The sequence below is a fragment of the Somniosus microcephalus genome, unplaced genomic scaffold, assembly GCF_052327205.1.
Source record: "Somniosus microcephalus isolate GS21.2 unplaced genomic scaffold, FLI_Smic_1.0 unresolved_chr4, whole genome shotgun sequence".
In the NCBI taxonomy this organism is placed as follows: Eukaryota; Metazoa; Chordata; class Chondrichthyes; order Squaliformes; family Somniosidae; genus Somniosus; species Somniosus microcephalus.
In genome coordinates, this window is record NW_028225182.1 from 34,899,541 (window position 1) to 34,923,730 (window position 24,190).

The 24,190-nt window shown below is 55.5% G+C and overlaps 2 protein-coding genes across 5 annotated transcripts in view; one reads left to right on the top strand and one right to left on the bottom strand.

Moving 5' to 3' along the window:
* Positions 1 to 910, bottom strand: part of gps2 (G protein pathway suppressor 2) — a 41,430-nt gene extending 40,520 nt beyond the window's left edge. For both annotated transcript variants that reach the window (XR_015075324.1, XM_085977283.1), the window contains exon 1: positions 854 to 910. The gene's annotated coding sequence lies outside the window, so the exon portion shown is untranslated. The remainder of the gene's footprint in view (positions 1 to 853) is intronic.
* Positions 911 to 1,057: 147 nt separating this feature from the next.
* The window catches only part of neurl4 (neuralized E3 ubiquitin protein ligase 4), a 115,637-nt gene continuing 92,504 nt past the window's right edge, over positions 1,058 to 24,190 (top strand). For 2 of the 3 annotated variants that reach the window (XM_085977284.1, XM_085977286.1), the window contains exons 1-2: positions 1,059 to 1,329; positions 12,657 to 13,050. In XM_085977284.1, coding sequence (XP_085833410.1) covers positions 1,165 to 1,329; positions 12,657 to 13,050 — 559 coding nt within the window. In that variant the 5' untranslated portion in view covers positions 1,059 to 1,164. Of the gene's footprint in view, positions 1,330 to 12,656; positions 13,051 to 24,190 lie in introns of all 3 variants that reach the window. The other variant, XM_085977285.1, reaches the window with a different exon arrangement.

The window sequence follows — 24,190 nt, forward strand, 5'->3', positions numbered from 1 at the left end:
CCCCTCCCTCAGATCCCTCTCTCCCCCTCCCCTCCCTCAGATCCCTCTCTCTCCCCCTCCCCTCCCTCAGATCCCTCTCTCTCCCCTCCCCTCCCTCAGATCCCTCTCTCCCCCTCCCCTCCCTCAGATCCCTCTCTCTCCCCCTCCCTCCCTCAGATCCTCTCTCTCCCCCTCCCCTCCCTCAGATCCCTCTCTCCCCCTCCCCTCCCTCAGATCCCTCTCTCTCCCCCTCCCCTCCCTCAGATCCCTCTCTCTCCCCCTCCCCTCCCTCAGATCCCTCTCTCTCCCCCTCCCCTCCCTCAGATCCCTCTCTCTCCCCCTCCCCTCCCTCAGATCCCTCTCTCCCCTCCCCTCCCTCAGATCCCTCTCTCTCCCCCTCCCCTCCCTCAGAACCCTCTCTCCCCCTCCCCTCCCTCAGATCCCTCTCTCTCCCCCTCCCCTCCCTCAGATCCCTCTCTCTCCCCCTCCCCTCCCTCAGATCCCTCTCTCTCCCCCTCCCTCAGATCCCTCTCTCTCCCCCTCCCTCAGATCCCTCTCTCTCCCCCTCCCTCAGATCCCTCTCTCCCCCCCTCCCCTCCCTCAGATCCCTCTCTCTCCCCCCTCCCCTCCCTCCCTCAGATCCCTCTCTCTCCCCCTCCCCTCCCTCCCTCAGATCCCTCTCCCCTCCCTCAGATCCCTCTCCCCTCCCTCAGATCCCTCTCTCCCTCCCCTCCCTCCCCTCCCTCAGATCCCTCCCCTCCCCCAGATGCCTCTCTCCCCCCCTCAGATCCTCCTCTCCCTCAGATCCCCCTCTCCCCCTCTCTCAGATCTCCCTCTTCTCCCCTCCCTCCGAACCCCCTCCAGCCACACTCACACAGCCGCCATGACACCCTCCCTGCGTCACCCGCGCCCCGCCTCCTAACGTTTGCCCCGCAGCCGGAAAGTGAAGCCTACCTCTCCATTGGCCAACCGGCCGCCGCAAAGTCGATCGATGCGCGGCCGACCGTAAAGTGGCGGGGTTTTTTTTTTGCCCCGCAGCCGTAAAGCAGGGGCGGGCCGCGACGACCGAAGAGGCGGGTGCGGGATGCCGCAAAGCGGCAGGCGCGCCCCGCTGTCGCGCCAGATAGGAACGGGGTGTGTGTGTTGTGTGTCGCGAAGGCGGCCCCGGCTGTGTTGCGGGGAGGGATGGCGGCTGAGTTCCACCCGCGGGCCGGCCGGCTGGTGCTGCTGCTCAACGCCAACCGCACGGCCAAGCGCAGCAAACCCACCGAGGAGTTCAATCACGGCCTGGCCCTGAGCCGCCAGCCGCTGGGCGACGGGCAGCTCTTCCAGGTGCGCATCGACAGGAAGGTGAGTGAGTGCCGGGGGAGGCAGAGCCCTGGGAGGCGGCCAACTCCCGCAGGAAACACCGGGGATTGAGGCCTACTCCTGGAGGCAGGGAGCTGCACCTCCAATAAGCTGTTGCAGGGGCGGGCAGTGACTGGCAGCAGGAATTGGGGTGGCAAGATGATTAAAAATAACCACAAATAGATTTGGAGCATTCATTATTATTAATAATAATTTTTCTATGAATTTCACACAATTAATATTCATCAGGCTGCAGAATATTTCTGAATTTCACATAATTATTTCAGAATTTCACACAATTACTATTGATCCAGGCGGCAGAATATTTCTCAATTTTACACAATTAATATTGACCCAGGTGGCAGAATATATCTGAATTTCACACAATATTCACCAGGCTGCAGAATATTTCTTAATTTCACATAATTATTTCTGAATTTCACACAATTACTATTGACCCAGGCTGCAGAATATTTCTGAATTTCACATAATTATTTCTGAATTTCACACAATTAATATTGACCCAGGTGGCAAAATATTTCTGAATTTCACACAATTACTATTGATCCAGGTGGCAGAATATTTCTGAATTTCACAATTAATATTTCTGAATTCCCGCAATTAATATTCACCCAGGCTGCAGAATATTTCTGAATTTCACATAATTATTTCTGAATTTCACACAATTAATATTGACCCAGGTGGCATAATATTTCTGAATTTCACAATTAATATTGACACAGGTGGCAGAATATTTCTGAATTCCCATGATTAATATTGACCCTGGCGGCAGAATATTTCTGAATTTCACAGTGAAAATTTACCCAGACTGGAGAATCTTTCTGAATTCCCACAGTGAAAATTCATCCAGACTGCAGAATATTTCTGAATTTCACAATCAAAATTCACCCAGGCTGGAGAATATTTCATCCTGCTGCTTAATCTCTGCTGCATCTTGTCCCCCATCAAACCTGCAGCTGGAGGGAGCATCCCAGCTCAGGAGTAGGCCATTTGGCCCATCGAGCCTGCTCTGCCATTTAATAAGATCATGGCTGATGATCTACCTCATCTCCACTTTCCTGCACTATCCCCATATCCCTTGATTCCCTTAGTCACCAAAAATCTATCGACCTCAGCCTTGAATATACTCAATGACGGAGCCTTCACTGCCCTCTGGGGTTGAGAATTCCAAAGATTCACCACCCTCTGAGTGAAGAGATTTCTCCTCATCTCAGTCCTAAATGGCCGACCCCTTATTCTGAGACTGTGACCCCTGGTTCTAGACTCTCCAGCTAGGGGGGAAACATCCTCCCTGCAACTACCCTGTCAAACCCTGTAAGAATTTGTATGTTTCAATGAGATCACCTCTCATTCTTCTAAACTCTAGAGAATATAGGCCTAGTCTACTCAATCTCTCCTCATTGAACAATCCCCCCATCCCAGGAACCAGTCTGGTGAACCTTTGTTGCACTCCCTCTATGGCAAGTATATTCTTCCTTGGGTAAGGAGACCAAAACTGTACACAATACTCCAGGTGTGGTCTCACCAGGGCCCTATATAATTGCAGTAAGACGTCTTTACTCTTATACTCAAATCCTCTTGTAATAAAGGCCAACATACCATTTGCTTTCCTAATTGCTTGCTGTACCTGTATGTTAACTTTCAGTGATTCTTGTACAAGGGCACCCAGGTCCCTCTGAACACCAACATTTCCCAATCTCTCACCGTTTAAAAAATACTCTGTTTTTCCTACCAAAGTGGATAACTTCACATTCCTCCACATTATATTCCATTTGCCATGTTCTTGCCCACTCACATGGCCTGTCTATATCCCCCTTGAAGCCTCCTTGCATCCTCCTCACAACTTACATTCCCACCCAGCTTTGTATCATCAGCAAACTTGAATATATTACATTTAATCCCCTCATCCAAATCATTGATGTAGATTGTGAATAGCTGAGGCCCAAGCACTGATCCTTGTGGTTCCCCACTAGTTACAGCCTGCCAACCCGAAAATGACCCGTTTATTCCTACGCTCTGTTTTCTGCCCATTAACCAATCCTCAATCCATGCTAGTATAATACCCCCAATCCCATGAGCCCTAATTTTGTTTAATAACCTCTTGTGTGGCACCTTATCAAATGTCTTCTGAAAATCCAAATACACTACATCCACTGGTTCCCCCTTATTAATTCTGCTAGTTACAACCTCAAAAAACTCCAACAGATTTGTCAAACAGGATTTCCTTTTCATAAATCTGCCCAATCCTATTATTATTTTCTAAGTGCCCTGTTACCACGTCCTTAATAATAGATTCTAGCAATGCATCTTCAGTTTATTTTCAGTTTAAAATAAAATAAAGACTTGCATTTATATAGCCCCTTTCACGACCTCAGTGCATCCCAAAGCGCTTTATGCCAGTGAAGTACTTTTTTGAAGTGTTGTAATGTAGGAAATGGGGCAGCCAGTTTTCGCACAGCAATCTGATCATCAGATAATCTGTTTTAGTGATGTTGATTGAGGGATAAATATTGGCCAGGACATCGGGGAGAACTCCCCATCCCTTCTTCCAATAGTGCCGTAGGATCTTTTACGTCCACCTGAGAGGGCAGACGAACGTCTGATTTAACATCTCATCCAAAAGACGGCACCTCCAACAGTGAAGTACTCCGTCAGTACTGGCACTGGGAGTGTCAGCCTAGATTGTTTATGCTCAAGTCTCTGGAGTGGGACTTGAACCCACAACCTTCTGACGCAGGCGCGGGGGTGCTGCCCACTGAGCCACGGCTGACACTTTTTTTTCTTTTATGGGATCACTACACCTTCAGTTTAATTACCCCTCCCCCTATCCGTTTAAAATGTCAAATCATGGGGTATTTAAAAAGCTCTGCTATCCCCCTTCACTGCTGCCGCTACACAGGGTCCCTGGGGAGCCAGGCTGAGTGATATAAACAAAAGCAGAATCGAGTGTCAGTTCAAATAGCTCCGCAAGGTGAGGGACGCCTAATATAGGTATCAAACTCTCCCTGGGCAGGGACAGCACGGGTTAGATACAGAGTAAAGCTCCCTCGACACTGTCCCATTAAACTCTCCCAGGGCAGGTACAGCACGGGTTAGATACAGAGTAAAGCTTCCTCTACACTGTCCCATCAAACACTCCCAGGGCAGGTACAGCATGGGTTAGATACAGAGTAAAGCTTCCTCTACACTGTCCCATCAAACACTCCCAGGGCAGGTACAGCACGGGTTAGGTACAGAGTAAAGCTCCCTCTACACTGTCCCATCAAACACTCCCAGGGCAGGTACAGCACGGGTTAGATACAGAGTAAAGCTCCCTCTACACTGTCCCATCAAACACTCCCAGGGCAGGTACAGCACGGGTTAGATACAGAGTAAAGCTCCCTCTACACTGTCCCATCAAACACTCCCAGGGCAGGTCCAGCACGGGTTAGATACAGAGTAAAGCTTCCTCTACACTGCCCCATCAAACACTCCCAGGGCAGGTACAGCATGGGTTAGATACAGAGTAAAGCTCCTTCTACACTGTCCCATCAAACACTCCCAGGGCAGGTACAGCACGGGTTAGATACAGAGTAAAGCTCCCTCTACACTGTCCCATCAAACACTCCCAGGGCAGGTCCAGCACGGGTTAGATACAGAGTAACCTCCCTCTACACTGCCCCATCAAACACTCCCAGGGCAGGTACAGCACGGGTTAGGTACAGAGTAAAGCTCCCTCTACACTGCCCCATCAAACACTCCCAGGGCAGGTACAGCACGGGTTAGATAGAGAGTAAAGCTCCCTCTACACTGTCCCATCAAACACTCCCAAGACAAAAATTGACACCGTGCCAACGAAGGCGATAACTAGAGTGGGGTGGCTAAAAGTTTGGTCAAAGCAGTAGATTTTAAGGAGTGTCTTAAAAGAGGAGAGAGAGGCGGAGAGGTTTAGGGAGGGAATTCCAGAGCTTGGGGCCTAGATGGCTGAAAGCACGGCCGCCAATGATGGCGGATGTGCAAGAGGCCGGACTTGGAGGAGAGCAGAGATCTCGGAGGTTTGTGGGGCTGGAGGAGGTTACAGAGATAGGGCGGGTCTAGAAGTGAAGAGATTTGAAAACCAGAATGAGATGTTTAAATCTGAGGCGTTGCCAGACCTGGAGCCAATGTAGGTCAGCGAGCACTGGGAGCGATGGGTGAACGGGACTTGGTGTGAGTTAGGAACAAGGGCAGCCGAGTTTTGGTGGAGCTCGTGTTTACGTAGGGTAGAATGTGGGAGGCCAGCCAGGAGTGCGTTGGAATAGTCGAGTCTGGAGGTAACAAAGGCATGGATGATGGTTTCAGCAGCGGGTGTGCTGAGACGGGCGATGCTGAGAAGAAAGTAGATGGTCTTGGTGATGGAGAGGATATCGGGTTGGAAGCTTGGCTCGGGGCCAGATAGGACGGCGAGGTTGTGAACGGTCTGGTTCAGCCCCTCACTGGCCACTGAGGGATGGAGTTTGTGGCGGGATCTGAAGAGACAGGATTCGATCTTCCCAGTGTTTAATTGACAGAAATTGCATCTCGTCCAGGATTGGATTCGGACAAGCAGTGTGATGACAAAGAGGCAGGGGAAGGTCGAGAGAGATGGCGTGAGGTCGAGCTGGGTGTCGTCGGGGGAGATGTGAAACCTGAGAGGTAGATGTTGATGCCAAGGGACAGCATGTAGTTGTGATATAAAAGTCAAATTGCCTCGGAATGGAATCCCTCTGTACTGACTCTGAGCACCCACCAGTACTGTACCCCAGTGTTACACAGTGACAGACCTGTACCCAGCAGTACTGTACCCCAGTGTTATACAATGACAGACCTGTACCCAGCAGTACTGTACCCCAGTGTTACACAGTGACAGACCTGTACCCACCAGTACTGTACCCCAGTGTTACACAGTGACAGACCTGTACCCACCAGTACTGTACCCCAGTGTTATACAGTGACAGACCTGTACCCAGCAGTACTGTACCCCAGTGTTATACAATGACAGACCTGTACCCAGCAGTACTGTACCCCAGTGTTACACAGTGACAGACCTGTACCCACCAGTACTGTACCCCAGTGTTACACAGTGACAGACCTGTACCCACCAGTACTGTACCCCAGTGTTATACAATGACAGACCTGTACCCAGCAGTACTGTACCCCAGTGTTACACAGTGACAGACCTGTACCCTCCAGCACTGTACCCCAGTGTTACACAGTGACAGACCTGTACCCACCAGTACTGTACCCCAGTGTTACACAGTGACAGACCTGTACCCACCAGTACTGTACCCCAGTGTTACACAGTGACAGACCTGTACCCACCAGTACTGTACCCCAGTGTTATACAGTGACAGACCTGTACCCACCAGTACTGTACCCCAGAGTTATACAGTGACAGACCTGTACCCACCAGTACTGTACCCCAGTGTTATACAGTGACAGACCTGTACCCACCAGTACTGTACCCCAGAGTTATACAGTGACAGACCTGTACCCACCAGTACTGTACCCCAGAGTTATACAGTGACAGACCTGTACCCACCAGTACTGTACCCCAGTGTTACACAGTGACAGACCTGTACCCACCAGTACTGTACCCCAGTGTTATACAGTGACAGACCTGTACCCACCAGTACTGTACCCCAGTGTTACACAGTGACAGACCTGTACCCACCAGTACTGTACCCCAGTGTTATACAGAGACAGACCCGTACCCACCAGTACTGTACCCCAGTGTTATACAGTGACAGACCTGTACCCACCAGTACTGTACACCAGTGTTACACAGTGACAGACCTGTACCCACCAGTACTGTACCCCAGTGTTACACAGTGACAGACCTGTACCCACCAGTACTGTACCCCAGTGTTATACAGAGACAGACCTGTACCCAGTAGTACTGTACCCCAGTGTTATACAGTGACAGACCTGTACCCACCAGTACTGTACCCCAGTGTTATACAGTGACAGACCTGTACCCCCCAGTACTGTACCCCAGTGTTATACAGTGACAAACCTGTACCCACCAGTACTGTACCCCAGTGTTATACAGTGACAGACCTGTACCCACCAGTACTGTACCCCAGTCTTATACAGTGACAGACCTGTACCCACCAGTACTGTACCCCAGTGTTACACAGTGACAGACCTGTACCCACCAGTACTGTACCCCAGTGTTACACAGTGACAGACCTGTACCCAGTAGTACTGTACCCCAGTGTTATACAGTGACAGACCTGTACCCAGTAGTACTGTACCCCAGTGTTACACAGTGACAGACCTGTACCCACCAGTACTATACCCCAGTGTTACACAGTGACAGACCTGTACCCACCAGTACTGTACCCCAGTGTTACACAGTGACAGACCTGTACCCACCAGTACTGTACCCCAGTGTTATACAGTGACAGACCTGTACCCCCCAGTGCTGTACCCCAGTGTTATACAGTGACAGACCTGTACCCCCCAGTGCTGTACCCCAGTGTTATACAGTGACAGACCTGTACCCACCAGTACTGTACCCCAGTGTTATACAGTGACAGACCTGTACCCACCAGTACTGTACCCCAGTGTTACACAGTGACAGACCTGTACCCACCAGTACTGTACCCCAGTGTTATACAGTGACAGACCTGTACCCACCAGTACTGTACCCCAGTGTTATACAGTGACAGACCTGTACCCACCAGTACTGTATCCCAGTGTTACACAGTGACAGACCTGTACCCACCAGTACTGTACCCCAGTGTTACACAGTGACAGACCTGTACCCACCAGTACTGTACCCCAGTGTTATACAGTGACAGGCCTGTACCCACCAGTACTGTACCCCAGTGTTATACAGTGACAGACCTGTACCCACCAGTTCTGTACCCCAGTGTTACACAGTGACAGACTTGTACCCCCCAGTACTGTACCCCAGTGTTATACAGTGACAGGCCTGTACCCACCAGTACTGTACCCCAGTGTTATACAGTGACAGGCCTGTACCCACCAGTACTGTACCCCAGTGTTATACAGTGACAGACCTGTACCCACCAGTACTGTACCCCAGTGTTATACAGTGACAGACCTGTACCCACCAGTACTGTACCCCAGTGTTATACAGTGACAGACCTCTACACACCAGTACTGTACCCCAGTGTTATACAGTGACAGACCTGTACCCACCAGTACTGTACCCCAGTGTTATACAGTGACAGACCTGTACCCACCAGTACTGTACCCCAGTGTTATAAAGTGACAGACCTGTACCCACCAGTACTGTACCCCAGTGTTACACAGTGACAGACCTGTACCCACCAGTACTGTACCCCAGTGTTATACAGTGACAGACCTGTACCCACCAGTACTGTACCCCAGTGTTATACAGTGACAGGCCTGTACCCACCAGTATTGTACCCCAGTGTTATACAGTGACAGACCTGTACCCACCAGTACTGTACCCCAGTGTTATACAGTGACAGACCTGTACCCACCAGTACTGTACCCCAGTGTTATACAGTGACAGACCTGTACCCACCAGTACTGTACCCCAGTGTTATACAGTGACAGACCTGTACCCACCAGTACTGTACCCCAGTGTTATACAGTGACAGACCTGTACCCACCAGTACTGTACCCCAGTGTTATACAGTGACAGACCTGTACCCACCAGTACTGTACCCCAGTGTTATACAGTGACAGACCTGTACCCACCAGTACTGTACCCCAGTGTTATACAGTGACAGACCTGTACCCAGCAGTACTGTACCCCAGTGTTATACAGTGACAGACCTGTACCCACCAGTACTGTACCCCAGTGTTACACAGCGACAGACCTGTACCCACCAGTACTGTACCCCAGTGTTATACAGTGACAGACCTGTACCCACCAGTACTGTACCCCAGTGTTATACAGAGACAGACCTGTACCCACCAGTATTGTACCCCAGTGTTATAGTGACAGACCTGTACCCACCTGTACTGTACCCCAGTGTTACACAGTGACAGACCTGTACCCACCAGTACTGTACCCCAGTGTTACACAGTGACAGACCTGTACCCACCAGTACTGTACCCCAGTGTTACACAGTGACAGACCTGTACCCACCAGTACTGTACCCCAGTGTTACACAGTGACAGACCTGTACCCACCTGTACTGTACCCCAGTGTTACACAGTGACAGACCTGTACCCACCTGTACTGTACCCCAGTGTTATACAGTGACAGACCTGTACCCACCTGTACTGTACCCCAGTGTTACACAGTGACAGACCTGTACTCACCAGTACTGTACCCCAGTGTTATACAGAGAGCTTCTCCTCACCCCTCTCATCAGTCTCTGAATGACCATTTTAATGACTCCTTGTCACTGACTCCCCAACCAGAAGAAATGGTCTTTCTCTATTTCATCCCATCAAAACACTTAATTTTTAAAAAATGCTCAGTTACAGAAGGTGGGAATGGAGTCACGTGTAGGCCAGACCGGGTAGGGGTGGGAATGGAGTCACGTGTAGGCCAGACCGGGTAGGGGTGGGAATGGAGTCACGTGTAGGCCCAGACCGGGTAGGGGTGGGAATGGAGTCACGTGTAGGCCAGACCGGGTAGGGGTGGGAATGGAGTCACGTGTAGGCCAGACCGGGTAGGGGTGGGAATGGAGTCACATGTAGGCCAGACCGGGTAGGGGTGGGAATGGAGTCACATGGAGGCCAGACCGGGTAGGGGTGGGAATGGAGTCACATGGAGGCCAGACCGGGTAGGGGTGAGACTGGAGTCACATGTAGGCCAGACCGGGTAGGGGTGGGGAATGGAGTCACATGTAGGCCAGACCGGGTAGGGGTGGGAATGGAGTCACGTGTAGGCCAGACCGGGTAGGGGTGGGAATGGAGTCACGTGTAGGCCAGACCGGGTAGGAGTGTGAAATGGAGTCACGTGTAGGCCAGACCGGGTAGGGGTGGGAATGGAGTCACGTGTAGGCCAGACCGGGTAGGAGTGTGAATGGAGTCACGTGTAGGCCCAGACCGGGTAGGGGTGGGAATGGAGTCACGTGTAGGCCAGACCGGGTAGGAGTGGGAATGGAGTCACATGTAGGCCAGACCGGGTAGGGGTGGGAATGGAGTTACGTGTAGGCCAGACCGGGTAGGGGTGGGAATGGAGTCACGTGTAGGCCAGACCGGGTAGGGGTGGGAATGGAGTCACGTGTAGGCCAGACCGGGTAGGGGTGGGAATGGAGTCACATGTAGGCCAGACCGGGTAGCGGTGGCATTGGTGAACCCCACATTTAATTATTAGCCGTGGTGGGATTTGTACTCGTGACCTCTTGGTTGCTAGTCATAGCCACTACATCACCGTACCAGGTGTGGTGTAGCTGGTCTGGCTGAGATTGGCAAACTCCGCGCAGAGGGTTGTCCTATGAGGTGAGATTGAGTAGATTGGGCCTATACTCTCTGGAGTATAACACATGTAAAATTCTTAAGGGGCTTGATGGGATAGATGCAGGGAGGCTGTTCCCCCTGGCTGGAGAGTCTAGAACCCGGGGTCACAGTCTCAGGGTAAGGGGTCGGCCATTTAGGACTGAGATGAGGAGGAATTTCTTCATTCAGAGGGTGGTGAATCTTTGGACTTCTCTACCCCAGAAGGCTGTGGAGGCTGAGTCTTTGAGTATATTCAAGACTCAGATCGATAGATGTTTGGATATTAAAGGTTATGGGGATCGTGCGAGAAGGTAGAGTTGAGGTCGAAGATCAGCCATGATCTTATTGAATGGCGGAGCAGGCTCGAGGGGCCAAGTGGCCGACTCACGCTCCTAATTCTTATGATCTTATGTTAGCGCGGAGATTGGCCCTGAAACCTACCTTGCCTGGTTTTGTACTTCGCTAGGGGTGCGGGTGCTCCCCGCCCTGGGCTCTGAACTAATTTCTGTGCCGTTGCCGACGCCTCCACTGACTTAGAAACAGAAAAATAGGAGCAGGAGTAGGCCATCCGGCCCTTCGAGCCTGCTCCGACATTCAATATGACCATTGCTGATCCTCTCTCCCCATACCCCTTGATGCATTTTGTGTAGAAGTTTATCTATCTCCTTCTTAAATATATTCAGTGACTTGACCTCCACAGCCTTCTGTGGTAGAGAATTCCACAGGTTCACCACCCTCTGAGTGAAGACATTTCTCCTCATCTCAGTCCTAAATGTCCTACCCCGTATCCTAAGACTGTGACCCCCTCGTTCTAGACCCCCCCACCCCCCAAGCCAGGGGAAACATCCTCCCTGCATCCAGTCTGTCTAGCCCTGTCAGAATTTTATACGTTTCAATGAGATCCCCTCTCATTCTTCTAAACTCTAGTGAACACAGGACTAGTCGACCCAATCGCTCTTCATACGACAGTCCTGCCATCCCAGGAATCAGTCTGGTGCACCTTCGCTGCACTCCCTCTATGGCAAGTCCTGCCATCCCAGGAATCAGTCTGGTGCACCTTCGCTGCACTCCCTCTATGGCAAGTATATCCTTTCTTAGGTAAGGAGACCAAAACTGCACACAGTACTCCAGGTGTGGTCTCACCAAGGCCCTGTACAACTGTAGTAAAACATCCTTGCTCCTGTACTCAAATCCTCTTGCAATGAAGGCCAACATACCATTTGCCTTCCTAACTGCTTGCTGCACCTGCATGTTTGCTTTCAGTGACTGGTGTACAAGGACACCCAGGTCCCCCTGTACATCAACATTCCCCAATCTATCACCATTTAAATAATACTCTGCCTTTCTGTTTTTCCTACCGAAGTGAATAACTTCACGTTTATCCATGTTATACTGCATCTGCCATGTATTCGCCCACACACTCAACTTGCCTTTGCATCCTCCTCACAACTCACAATCCCACCGAGTTTCGTGTCGTCGGCAAACTTGGAAATATTACAATAGCGCAATACTGCGGACGCTGGAAATCTGAAACAACAGAAAACGCTGGAGAAACTCAGCAGGCCAGGGCAGCATCCGTGGAGAGAGAAACAGTCAACGTTTCGGGTCGACGACCTTTCGTCAGAACTGGGGGAAAAAGCTGGAAATGGAGCAGATTTAAAAGCAAGTTATGGGGAGGGGAATGAAAGAACAAAAGGGGAGGTCTGTGGTGGGGTGGAAGGCAGGAGAAGTAAAGAGGCATTAAGAGATATTCAAGGCGAGAGGAGATGGTAATGGGGCAGGTTCAGAAACAAAGGTTGGCTCTAGATGAAGTGTGAATTGCGCTGGCAGAATGAAAGACAGCGGCCATTACATTTGGAAATATTACATTTGGTTCCCTCATCCAAATCATTGAAATCCTTGTTTCTGGTGAACAGGTCAACTCCTGGAGCGGTTCGATTGAGATCGGGGTGACCGCCTTGGATCCCAACACCTTGGACTTCCCCAGCAGCGCCACTGGGCTGAAGGGCGGCTCGTGGATCATCTCGGGCTGCTCGGTGCTGCGGGACGGGCGCTCGGTGCTGGAGGAGTACGGGCAGGACCTGGACCAGCTGAGCGAGGGCGACCGAGTGGGCATCCAGCGGACGGCCGGGGGCGAGCTCCACCTGTGGGTGAACGGGCGGGACTGCGGGGTCGCCGCCTCGGGCCTGCCCCCGCAGGTGTGGGGGGTGGTGGACCTGTACGGCAAGTGCACCCAGGTGACCGTGCTGGGCTGCGACAGCGTCTTCCGAAGAGAAGAAGCCCGCAGGACGACCACCACGACCGAGGAAGGTAACGCTTCGCAGCATTCCTGTTTGACCTTTGTCCCTCAACCTCCGTGGCGAAAGCAGAGTCAACTCGCTGCTGCCTGTGGGGATCTTGCTGTGTGCGCAAATTGGCCGCTGCGTTTCCCCACATTGCAACAGTGGGCTACGCTCCAAAAAGTACTTCGTTGGCCACAAAGCGATTTGGGACGTCCTATAGAGTTATACAGCACCGAAAGAGGCCCATCGTGTCCGCGCCGGCCATCAAGCCCTGTCTATTCTAATCCCATTTTCCAGCACTTGGTCCGTAGCCTTGTATGCTATGGCGTTTCAAGTGCTCATCTAAATGCTGCTTGAACGTTGTGAGGGTTCCTGCCTCTACCACCCTTTCAGGCAGTGAGTTCCAGATTCTAACCACCCTCTGGGTGAAAAAGTTTTTCCTCAAATCCCCTCTGAACCTCCTGCCCCTTACCTTGAAACTATGCCCCCTTGTTATTGACCCCTCTGCTAAGGGGAAAAGTTCCTTTCTATCTACCCTATCTATGCCCCTCATCATTTTGTACACCTCAATCAGGTCCCCCCTCAGCCTTCTCTGCTCTAAGGAAAACAACCCCAGCCTGTCCAGTCTCTCTTCATAGCTGAAGCGCTCCAGCCCTGGTAACATCCTGGTGAATCTCCTCTGCACCCTCTCCAATACAATCACATCCTTCCTATGGTGTGGCGACCAGAACTGCGCACAGTATTCCAGCTGTGGCCTAACTAGCATTTTGTACAGCTCCGTCATAACCTCCCTGCTTTTATATTCTATGCCTCGGCTAATGGAGGCAAGTATCCTATATGCCTTTTTAACCACCTTATCTACCTGTCCTGGGGTCGTGAAAGACGCTGTAGAAATGCGAGTTCTTTTTAAAGCATGAAAATTGAGTCGAAAGTAACTAATTACTTTGGGTCAAACGAGATCGTAGCAGCCAGCCAAGACTGGTTAAAAAGTAACAGGAGAGAAAACAAATAGGAAACCAAATAGCACTATTTACATAGTATTACATAATATTTACAACTCAGAAACAGGCCATTCGGCCCAACAGGTCCGCGCTGGTGTTTATGCTCCACACGAGCCTCCTCCCGCCCCTGCTTAATCTCACCCCCTCAGCCTTCTCTTTACTAAGCAAAAGAGCCCCAGCCTGTTCAGTCATGCACAGATCGCTAAAAGCCAGTGCAAAGGACGAATGGATTGTTGGCCTTGATCTCAAGGGGGTTGGAATTGAAAGGGGAGGACGTTGCGTTCCAGCTGTCGAGAGCCTGGGAGAGACTCCATCGGGAGCGCCGCGTTCAGTCCTGGGCACCGCGCTTCGGGAAGGGTACACTGGCCTTGGAGAGGGTGCAGCACAGATTCACCAGAATAATACCGGGGGGCCAACAGGGTTAAATTATGAGGACAGGTGGCACAGACTAGGATTGTACTGCTTTGAGTATAGAAGATTGTGGGGTGACCTAATTCACGGTGTTTAATATATCGGGGTTCGATAGGGTCAATAGAGAGAAACTATTTCCTGTGGTGGAGGAATCCGGAACAAGAGGGCACAGTCTTAAAATTAGAGCTAGGCCGTTCACTTTTTAACAAAGGGTAGTGGAAATCTGGAACTCGTGCACGTCCTCCCTCTCTCATTTCAATTCAATTCAATTCAATTCAATTCAAATCGCTTTATTGGCATGATGATGACAAGTTACATCTTATGTTGCCAAAGCATCGAAAAACATTCATGTTTGTTCACAAAAATACAGATCTATCCATACAGTGTATAAACAGATATATCCCTGAGTGTATAAATATACTTTCATATAATTTGTATATACTCTTTCCTTATTATATTTAGTGGTTGTCCCTCTGTTTATGGCAAGCTGTAACATAGTGTGCCGCTAAGGTTACACAATTTCTCTCTTCCCCTAGTAGGTATGGGAGTTTTTGGTCGTCATTCAAATTTCTGAATTCCGGGCATATTTTTGTGAATTTTGGGTAGAAATTCTCCCTGATGCCCTGATATTTTCTACAAGCTGTGAGGAAGTGCATCTCTGTCTCCACCACTCCCTGACTGCAGTGAGAGCATATCCTGTCCTCTCTTGGTAGCCGGGTCTGCCTGTGTCTACCTTTTTCGATCGCCAGGTTATGTTCACTAAGTCTGTACATTGTCAAAGTTTTTCTCAGTTTGCTCTCTCTCTCTCTCTCTCCAAAGGCTGTGGATGCTGGAGGTCAATTGAAGTTTTCTTGACCGACAGATTTTTGTTGGGTTAGGGTATCGCGGGATACGGAGCAAAGGCGGGTAAAGGGGGTTGAGGTGCAGATCGGCCACGATCTAACTGAATGGCAGAATAGGATAGAGGGGCTGAATGGCCTCCTCCTGTTCTGATATAATCATCTCGCGTCCACTTCAGTTCCTCCTCGGGGCAAAATTACTTAAAACAAGTCAGGATTCCCGCCCTCTCTGCAGCTACTGTCGTGGAAATGAATTGGAATTAACAGAGCCCCAATTTTGCTAGTGGGTTATTAGTTAACGGAAGGAGGGGTGGAGAACGGGGGATACACGCTTTCTTCCTTATTTTGTTAGAGTTTTTTGGCACTGGCTGCTTGCTCCACGGGTGTGAACTGAGCCAAGATGGTGTGTGACCCAAGGACATGAATGGGGGGAGATGAGCAGAGATTTCATCCAACTAAATATTGGGAAGACAGAAGACCGAAATCGTTTTCCGTTCCCTAGCCACCGACTCCATCCCTTTCCTTGGCAGCTGTCTGAGGCTGCACCACACTGTTCGCAGCCTTGGTGTCCTATTTGACTCCAAGATGAGCTTCTGACCACACATCCGCGCCATCACTAAGACCACCTACTGCCACCTCTGTAATATCATAACATAAGAAATAGGAGCAGGAGTAGGCCATTCGGCCCCTCGAGCCTGCTCCGCCATTCAATGAGATCATGGCTGATCTTCTGCCTCAACTCCATTCACTGGCCCTATCGCCATATCCCTTGATGCCCTTACTAGTCAGAAATCTATCGACTTCTGTCTTGAATATACCCAATGGCTGAGCCTCCACAGCCCTCTGGGGTAGAGAATTCCAAAGATTCACCACCCTGTGTGTGAAGAAATTCCTCCTCATCTCAGTCCTGAATGGCCTACCCTTTATCCTGAGGCTGTGGCCCCTGGTTCTAGACTCCCCAGCCAAGGGAAACATTCTCCCAGCATCCACCCTATCAAGCCCTGGAATAATTTTGTATGCTTCAATGAGAACCCCTCTCATTCTTCTGAATTCAAGAGAATACAGGCCTAGTTTACTCAATCTCTTCTCATACGACAGTCCTGCCATCCCAGGAATCAATCTGTGAACCTTCGTTGCACTCCCTCTATGGCAAGTATATCCTTCCTTAGGTAAGGAGACCAAAATTGTACACAGTACTCCAGGTGTGGTCTCACCAAGGCCCTGTATAATTGGAGTAAGACTTCTTTACTCCTGTACTCAAATCCTCTTGCAGTGAAGGCCAGCATACCATTTGCTTTCCTAATGGCTTGCTGCACCTGCAGTGACTCATGCACAACATCGCCCGTCTCTGTCCTTGCCTCAGCTCATCTGCTGCTGAAAGCCTCATCCATGCCTTTGCGACCTCTAGACTTGACTATTCCAACGCACTCCAGGCCGACCTCCCATCTTTCACCCTCCGTAAACTTCAGCTCATCCCAAACTCTGCTGCCCGTATCTAACCCGCACAAAGTCCCGTTCACCCATCGCCCCCCCTGTGTTTGCTGACCTACATTGACTCCCGGTTTGACAATGTCTCGATCTTAAAATTCTCATCATTGTGTTCAAATACACCCCCCTCCCTCTCTTCCCCCTCCCTCTCTTCCCCTCCCTCTCTTCCCCCTCCCTCTCTTCCCCCTCCCTCTCTTCCCCCTCCCTCTCTTCCCCCTCCCTCTCTTCCCCCTCCCTCTCTTCCCCCTCCCTCTCTTCCCCCTCCCTCTCTTCCCCCTCCCTCTCTTCCCCCTCCCTCTCTTCCCCCTCCCTCTCTTCCCCTCCCTCTCTTCCCCCTCCCTCTCGGCCCCCTCGCCCCCCCCCCCCTCGGCCTCCTCCCTCGGCCCCCTCGGCCCCCGCCCCCTCGGCCCCCCCCCCCCCGGCTCCCTCGTCCGCCCCCTCGCCGCCCCCTCGCCCCCCCCCCTCGGCCCCCTCGCCCCCCCCCCCCCCTCGGCCCCCTCGCCCCCCCCCCCCTCGGCCCCCTCGCCCCCCCCCCCTCGGCCCCCTCGCCCCCCCCCCCTCGGCCCCCTCGCCCCCCCCCCCCTCGGCCCCCTCGCCCCCCCCCCCTCGGCCCCCTCGCCCCCCCCCCCCCCTCGGCCCCCTCGCCCCCCCCCCCCCTCGGCCCCCTCGCCCCCCCCCCCCTCGGCCCCCTCGCCCCCCCCCCCTCGGCCCCTCGCCCCCCCCCCCCCCCCCCCCTCGGCCCCCTCGCCCGGCCCCCTCGCCCCCCCCCCCCCCCTCGGCCCCCTCGCCCCCCCCCCCTCGGCCCCCTCGCCCCCCCCCCCTCGGCCCCCTCGCTGGCCCCCTCGCCCTCGCCCCCCCCCTCGCCGCCCTCCCCCTCGCCCCCCCTCGCCCCCCCCCCCCCTCGGCCCCCTCGCCCCCTCGGCCCCCTCGCCCCCCCTCCCCTCGGCCCCCTCGCCCCCCCCCCCTCGGCCCCCTCGCCCCCCCCCCTCGGCCCCCTCGCCCCCCCCCCCTCGGCCCCCTCGCCCCCCCCCCCCCTCGGCCCCCTCGCCCCCCCCCCCCTCGGCCCCCTCGCCCCCCCCCCCTCGGCCCCCTCGCCCCCCCCCCCTCGGCCCCCTCGCCCCCCTCGGCCCCCTCGCCCCCCCCCCCTCGCCCCCCCCCCCTCGGCCCCCTCGCCCCGGCCCCCTCGCCCCGGCCCCCTCGCCCCCCCCCCCCCTCGGCCCCCTCGGCCCCCTCGCCCCCCCCCCCCCTCGGCCCCCTCGGCCCCCTCGCCCCCCCCCCCCCTCGGCCCCCTCGGCCGCCCCCTCGCGCCCCCCTCGGCCCCCTGGCCCCCTCGGCCCCCTCGCCACCCCCGTCGGCCCCCTCGCCCCCCCCTCGCCGCCCCCCCGGCCGCCCCCTTGGCCCCCCCCCCTCGGCCCCCTCGCCCCCCCCCCCCTCGCCCCCTCGGCCCCCTCGCCCCCCCCCCCCTCGGCCCCCTCCCCCCCCCCCCTCGGCCCCCTCGCCCCCCCCCCTCGGCCCCCTCGCCCCCCCCCCCCCCCTCGGCCCCCTCGCCCCCCCCCCCCCTCGGCCCCCTCGCCCCCCCCCCCCTCGGCCCCCTCGCCCCCCCCCCCCTCGGCCCCCTCGCCCCCCCCCCCTCGGCCCCCTCGCCCCCCCCCCCTCGGCCCCCTCGCCCCCCCCCCCTCGGCCCCCTCGCCCCCCCCCCCCTCGGCCCCCTCGCCCCCCCCCCCCTCGGCCCCCTCGGCCCCCTCGCCCCCCCCCCCCCCTCGGCCCCCTCGCCCCCCCCCCCTCGGCCCCCTCGCCTCGGCCCCCTCGCCCCCCCCCCTCGGCCCCCTCGCCCCCCCCCCCCCCTCGGCCCCCCTCGCCCCCCCCCCCTCGGCCCCCTCGCCCCCCCCCCTCGGCCCCCTCGCCCCCCCCCTCGGCCCCCTCGCCCCCCCCCCTCGGCCCCCTCGCCCCCCCCCCCCTCGGCCCCCTCGCCCCCCCCCCCTCGGCCCCCTCGCCCCCCCCCCCTCGGCCCCCTCGCCCCCCCCCCTCGGCCCCCTCGCCCCCCCCCCCTCGGCCCCCTCGCCCCCCCCCCCTCGGCCCCCTCGCCCCCCCCCCCCTCGGCCCCCTCGCCCCCCCCCCCCTCGGCCCCCTCGCGCCCCCCCCCCTCGGCCCCCTCGCCCCCCCCCCCCTCGGCCCCCTCGCCCCCCCCCCCCGGCCCCCTCGCCCCCCCCCCCCCCGGCCCCCTCGCCCCCCCCCCCCCGGCCCCCTCGCCCCCCCCCCCCCCGGCCCCCTCGCCCCCCCCCCCTCGGCCCCCTCGCCCCCCCCCCCCTCGGCCCCCTCGCCCCCCCCCCTCGGCCCCCTCGCCCCCCTGGCCCCCCCCCCCCTCGGCCCCTGGCCCCCCCCCCCTCGGCCCCCTGGCCCCCCCCCCCTCGGCCCCCTGGCCCCCCCCCCTCGGCCCCCTGGCCCCCCCCCCCTCGGCCCCCTGGCCCCCCCCCCCTCGGCCCCCTCGCCCCCCCCCCCTCGGCCCCCTCGCCCCCCCCCCCTCGGCCACCTCGCCCCCCCCCCCCCCTCGGCCCCCTCGCCCCCCCCCCCCCCTCGGCCCCCTCGCCCCCCCCCCCCTCGGCCCCCTCGCCCCCCCCCCCCCCTCGGCCCCCTCGCCCCCCCCCCCTCGGCCCCCTCGCCCCCCGCCCCCTCGCCCCCCCCCCCCTCGGCCCCCTCGCCCCCCCCCCCTCGGCCCCCTCGCCCCCCCCCCCCTCGGCCCCTCGCCCCCCCCCCTCGGCCCCCTCGCCCCCCCCCCTCGCCCCCCCCCTCGGCCCCTCGCCCCCCTCGGCCCCTTGCTCGCCCCCCCCCCCCTCGGCCCCCTCGCTCGCCCCTCGGCCCCCTCGCCCCCCCCCCCCCCTCAGCCCCCTCGCCTCGGCCCCCTCGGCCCCCTCGCCCCCCCCTCGGCCCCCTCGCCCCCCCCCCCCTCGGCCCCCTCGCCCCCCCCCCTCGGCCCCCCCCCCTCGGCCCCCTCGCCCCCCCCCCCCCCTCGGCCCCCCCCCCCTCGGCCCCCTCGCTCGCCCCCCCCCTCGGCCCCCTCGCTCGCCCCCCCCCCTCGCGCCCCCCCCCTCGGCCCCCTCGCCCCCCCCCTCGGCCCCCTCGCCCCTCCCCCCCTCGGCCCCCTCGCCCCCCCCCCCCTCGGCCCCCTCCCCCCCCTCGGCCCCCTCGCCCCCCCCCCCCTCGGCCCCCTCCTCGCCCCCCCCCCCTCGCGCCCCCCCCCCCCTCGGCCCCCTCGCCCCCCCCCCCCGGCCCCCTCGTCCTCGTCCCCCTCCCCCCCCTCTATTTCTGTAACCCCCTCCAGCCCTGCAACCCTCCAAGATCTCCAGGCTCCTCCAATTCTGGCCATTGCACATTCCCGATTTTTATCACTCCACCATTGGCGGCCGTGCCTTCATCCGCCTGGGCCCCAAGCTCTGGAATTCCCTCCCTAAACCTCTCCTCCTTTAAGATGTTCCTTAAAACCTCCCTCTTTGACCAGGTTCACCTGTCTTAATATCTCTTTATGTGCCTCGGTGTCAAATTTTGTTTGATAATCGCTCCTGTGAAGAGCCTTGGGACGTTTTACTACGTTAAGGCACTGCATGAATGCAAGTTGTTGTTGTCACCTCAAATCCAGTGTACTCGATCCCCTGGTGGAGAGGAGGGAGTTGAGCTCCGTAGTCCGGTGTGGCAAACCAGAAGGATCTGAGGTTCCACTCCCCACTCTGCGCTGAGTTAGCCAATCTCAGCCAGTGCAAGAGTTGGCCTCTTTCCCCCCCCCCCCCCCCCCCCAAGGATTTAAAAGACCCTTGTGCTGAAGAAAGGGAAGAGGGAGGAATCGGGCTTGGAGGTGCTGGCCCCCCCACAGTCGAATAGCTTCATTGATTCTCTTGTTTTTAGTGAGGCATCTGAGGACCGGACCTCGGCACGAGCCAGTGCCTTCAGGAGCGGGAACCCTGGCTCCTTTATTGTTTTGCCTCTCTAGCACGGGGGACACTGGGGTCCTGTATATCACCTGAACCGCTGGGTTCAGTGAACTTGGCATTGAGCAGGGATGGAGCACTCCAGCTTATTACCTACTTCATGTCGCTAAGTACCACACTCTGGTACATTTACCAACTGACTCATCGCCCCTTCACTGCCTCTGATTACAGGGCTTGCTCACAAAGGAACTGGAGGAGGCCATTCAGCCCCTCGAGCCTGTTCCGCCATTCAGTCAGCTCATGGTTGATCTGTACCTTAACTCCATCTACCCGCCTTGACTCCGTAACCCTTCATACCCTTGCCTCGCAAAAATCTATCAACCTCCATTTTGAATTGACCCCCAGCCTCAAAAGCTTTTTGGGGGAGCGAGTTCCCGATTTCCACGACCCTTTGTGTGAAGAAGTGCTTCCTGACATCACCCCTGAACGGCCTGGCTCTAATTTTAAGGTTACGTCCCCTTGTTCTGGACTCCTCCCCCCCCCCCCCCCCCCCCCCACACACCAGAGCAAATAGTTCCTCTCTATCTACCCGATCAAATCCTTGAATCATCTTAAACACCTCAATTAGATCACCCGTTAATCCTCTATACTCGAGGGAATACAAGCCCAGTCTGTGCAACCTGTCCTCGCAATGTAACCCTTTCAGCCTTTGACTCCCCCAGCCAGTGCTGTCTCACTACGAGGGTGACACAGGCTGTGGAGGGAGAGGCAGGGAGAGACACCGGAGCATCAAGGGGGACAGCCGTTGACTGTGCCGGGTCTGATCGCAAGATGCCAAAAAAACTTGCTTCGCCCCTTGTTAGACGAGGGGTTGATTATATTGGCGGGAGCCCCTCGGTGCAGTATGCTTTCCCCCCCCCCCTTTCTGTCTTGGAAGAAGGGGATTTTGCTCAGGCTCGGGCTCCGCACAGCACCTCCAAGTGGTTGCTGTTCTCGTGTGAGCCCAAAGTGAGTGTGGGTGGACTATTCGACCGTGTGAGGCACCCGAGCCTTCTGCGATACACTTACAGGATCGTGATCAGGATTTCCTTTTCATAGAATCATTGAAATTTATGGCACAGAAGGAGGCCATTCGGCCCATTGTGTCCGTGCCAGCCGAAAAAGAGCCATCCAGCCTAATCCTTCTTTCCAGCTCTTGGTCCGTAGCCCTGCAGTTTACGGCACTTCAAGTGCATATCCAAGTACTTTTTAAACTTGATGAGGGTTTCTGCCTCTCCCACCCTTTCAGGCTGTGAGTTCCAGACCCCCACCACCCTCTGGGTGAAAATAGTTCTCCTCAACTCCCCTCTAATCCTTCCACCAATTACTTTAAATCTGTGCCCCCTGGTTATTGACCCCTCTGCTAAGGGAAATAGGTCCTTCCTATCCACTCTATCCGGGCCCCTCATAATTTTATACACCTCAATTAAATCTCCCTTCAGCCTCCTCTATTCCAAAGAAAACAACCCCAGCCTCTGCAATCTTTCCTCACAGATAAAACTCTCCAGTCCTGGCAACATCCTCCTAAATCTCCTCTGCACCCTCTCTAGTGCGATCACATCCTGCCTGTAATGTGGTGACCAGAACCGTACGCAGTGTTCTAGCTGTGACCTAACTAGCGTTTTATACAGTTCAAGCATAACTTCCCTGCTCTTGTGTTTACGCCTCGGCTAATAAAGGAAAGTATCCTGTCTGCCGCCTTGACCACCTTATCCACCTGTCCTGCTACCTTCAGGGATCTGTGGACATGCACTCCAAGGTTCCGCTACACTTCTCAGTATCCTACCATTTATTGTGTATTCCCTTGCCTTGTTGGGCCTCCCCAAATGCACTACCTCACATTTCTCCCTCGCTCCCACTGCTTAACACAGGGGCGCTGAGGCCAATTCCAGTGCGCCCCTGCCACCACCATCACCGCACCCCCCTGACTGAGATAAGTTAACTTGGCACCAGCCAGGTGCCGCAGCCCTCGAACGCGCTCGATATGATCTCCTCGCTTTAATCTACATTGAAGCAGTATGGATCGTCACCATAAGGAATGGATTTAGAAAACAAAGTTCAACTTCATGCAACATGAAAAGCTCCTCTTACGCATGCACGTGGTGGATAATCCTCATTCTCCCTGGACCACCTCACCCCAAAGGCGCTTGTCTCATTCGATACCAACATCCCTGCTTGCAGCGAGGGGTAGTGCGCAGTAGTGTTGGTTAATCCCTATCCTTTTAATACCAGATTCAGAGGTGCTCGAGACAGCAACATGTCTGACCATTAACTACATTTAGTATTCTTTCAAAACCTTCATCTTATAACTACATACAGAGCAGTACAGAGTCCTACATCTAGATACTCACGCATAAAGAACTCCCCAGGAATCGTGAGCAATTTACTGTCCAGGCCTGTACACAGTACCTCTCCTTGAAGGGAGCGAATTGAGATTGACATAAGAAATAGGAGCAGGAGTAGCCCAATCAGCCCCTCGAGCCTGCTCCGCCATTCAATAAGATCATGGCTGATCTGATCCTAACCGCCAATCCACTATCACAGAACCATCTCCTGAATCTAACAGAATTAGACACACGAAATAGGAGTAGGATCAGGCTACACGGCCCCTGGGCCCGCTCCGCTACCCACAGGGCCATGACCGATCCGAACCTAGACTCATGTCCAAATTCCTGCCCGCTCCCCGTAACCCTTAATTCCCTTTACTTCTAGGAAACTGTCTATTTCTGTTTTAAATTTATGTAATGATGTAGCTTCTACAGCTTTTTGGGGCAGCATATTCCATGGACCTACCACCCTCTGAGTGAAGTAGTTCCTCCTCATCTCAGTTTTGAAAGAGCAGCCCCTTATTCTAAGACTATGCCCCCTAGTTCTAGTTTCACCCATCATCGGGAACATCTTCCCCGCATCCACCCGATCCAATCCCTTCACAATCTTATATGTTTCAATAAGATCGCCTCTCATTCTTCTGAACTCCAATGAGTAGAGTCCCAGTCTACTCAACCTCTCCTCATATGTCCATCCCCTCATCCCCGGGATTAACCGAGTGAACCTTCTTTGTACTGACTCGAGAGCAAGTATGTCCTTTCTTAAGTATGGACACCAAAACTGTACGCAGTATTCCAGGTGCGGTCTCACCAATACCTTGTACAACTGAAGCAATACCTCCCTATTTTTATATTCTATCCCCCTAGCGATGAAAGCCAACATTCCATTGGCCTTCTTAATCACTTGCTGCACCTGCATACTAACCTTTTGAGTTTCGTGCACCAGGACCCCCAGATCCCTTTGTACTTCAGTACTTTCCAGTTTCTTGCTATTAAGATAATAACTTGCTCTACGATTTTTCCTGCCAAAGTGCATAACCTCACACTTTCCAGTATTGTATTCCATCTGCCAAATCTCTGCCCACTTAGCCTGTCTATGTCCCCTTGCAGGTTTTTTATGTCCTCCTCACTCACTACTTTCCC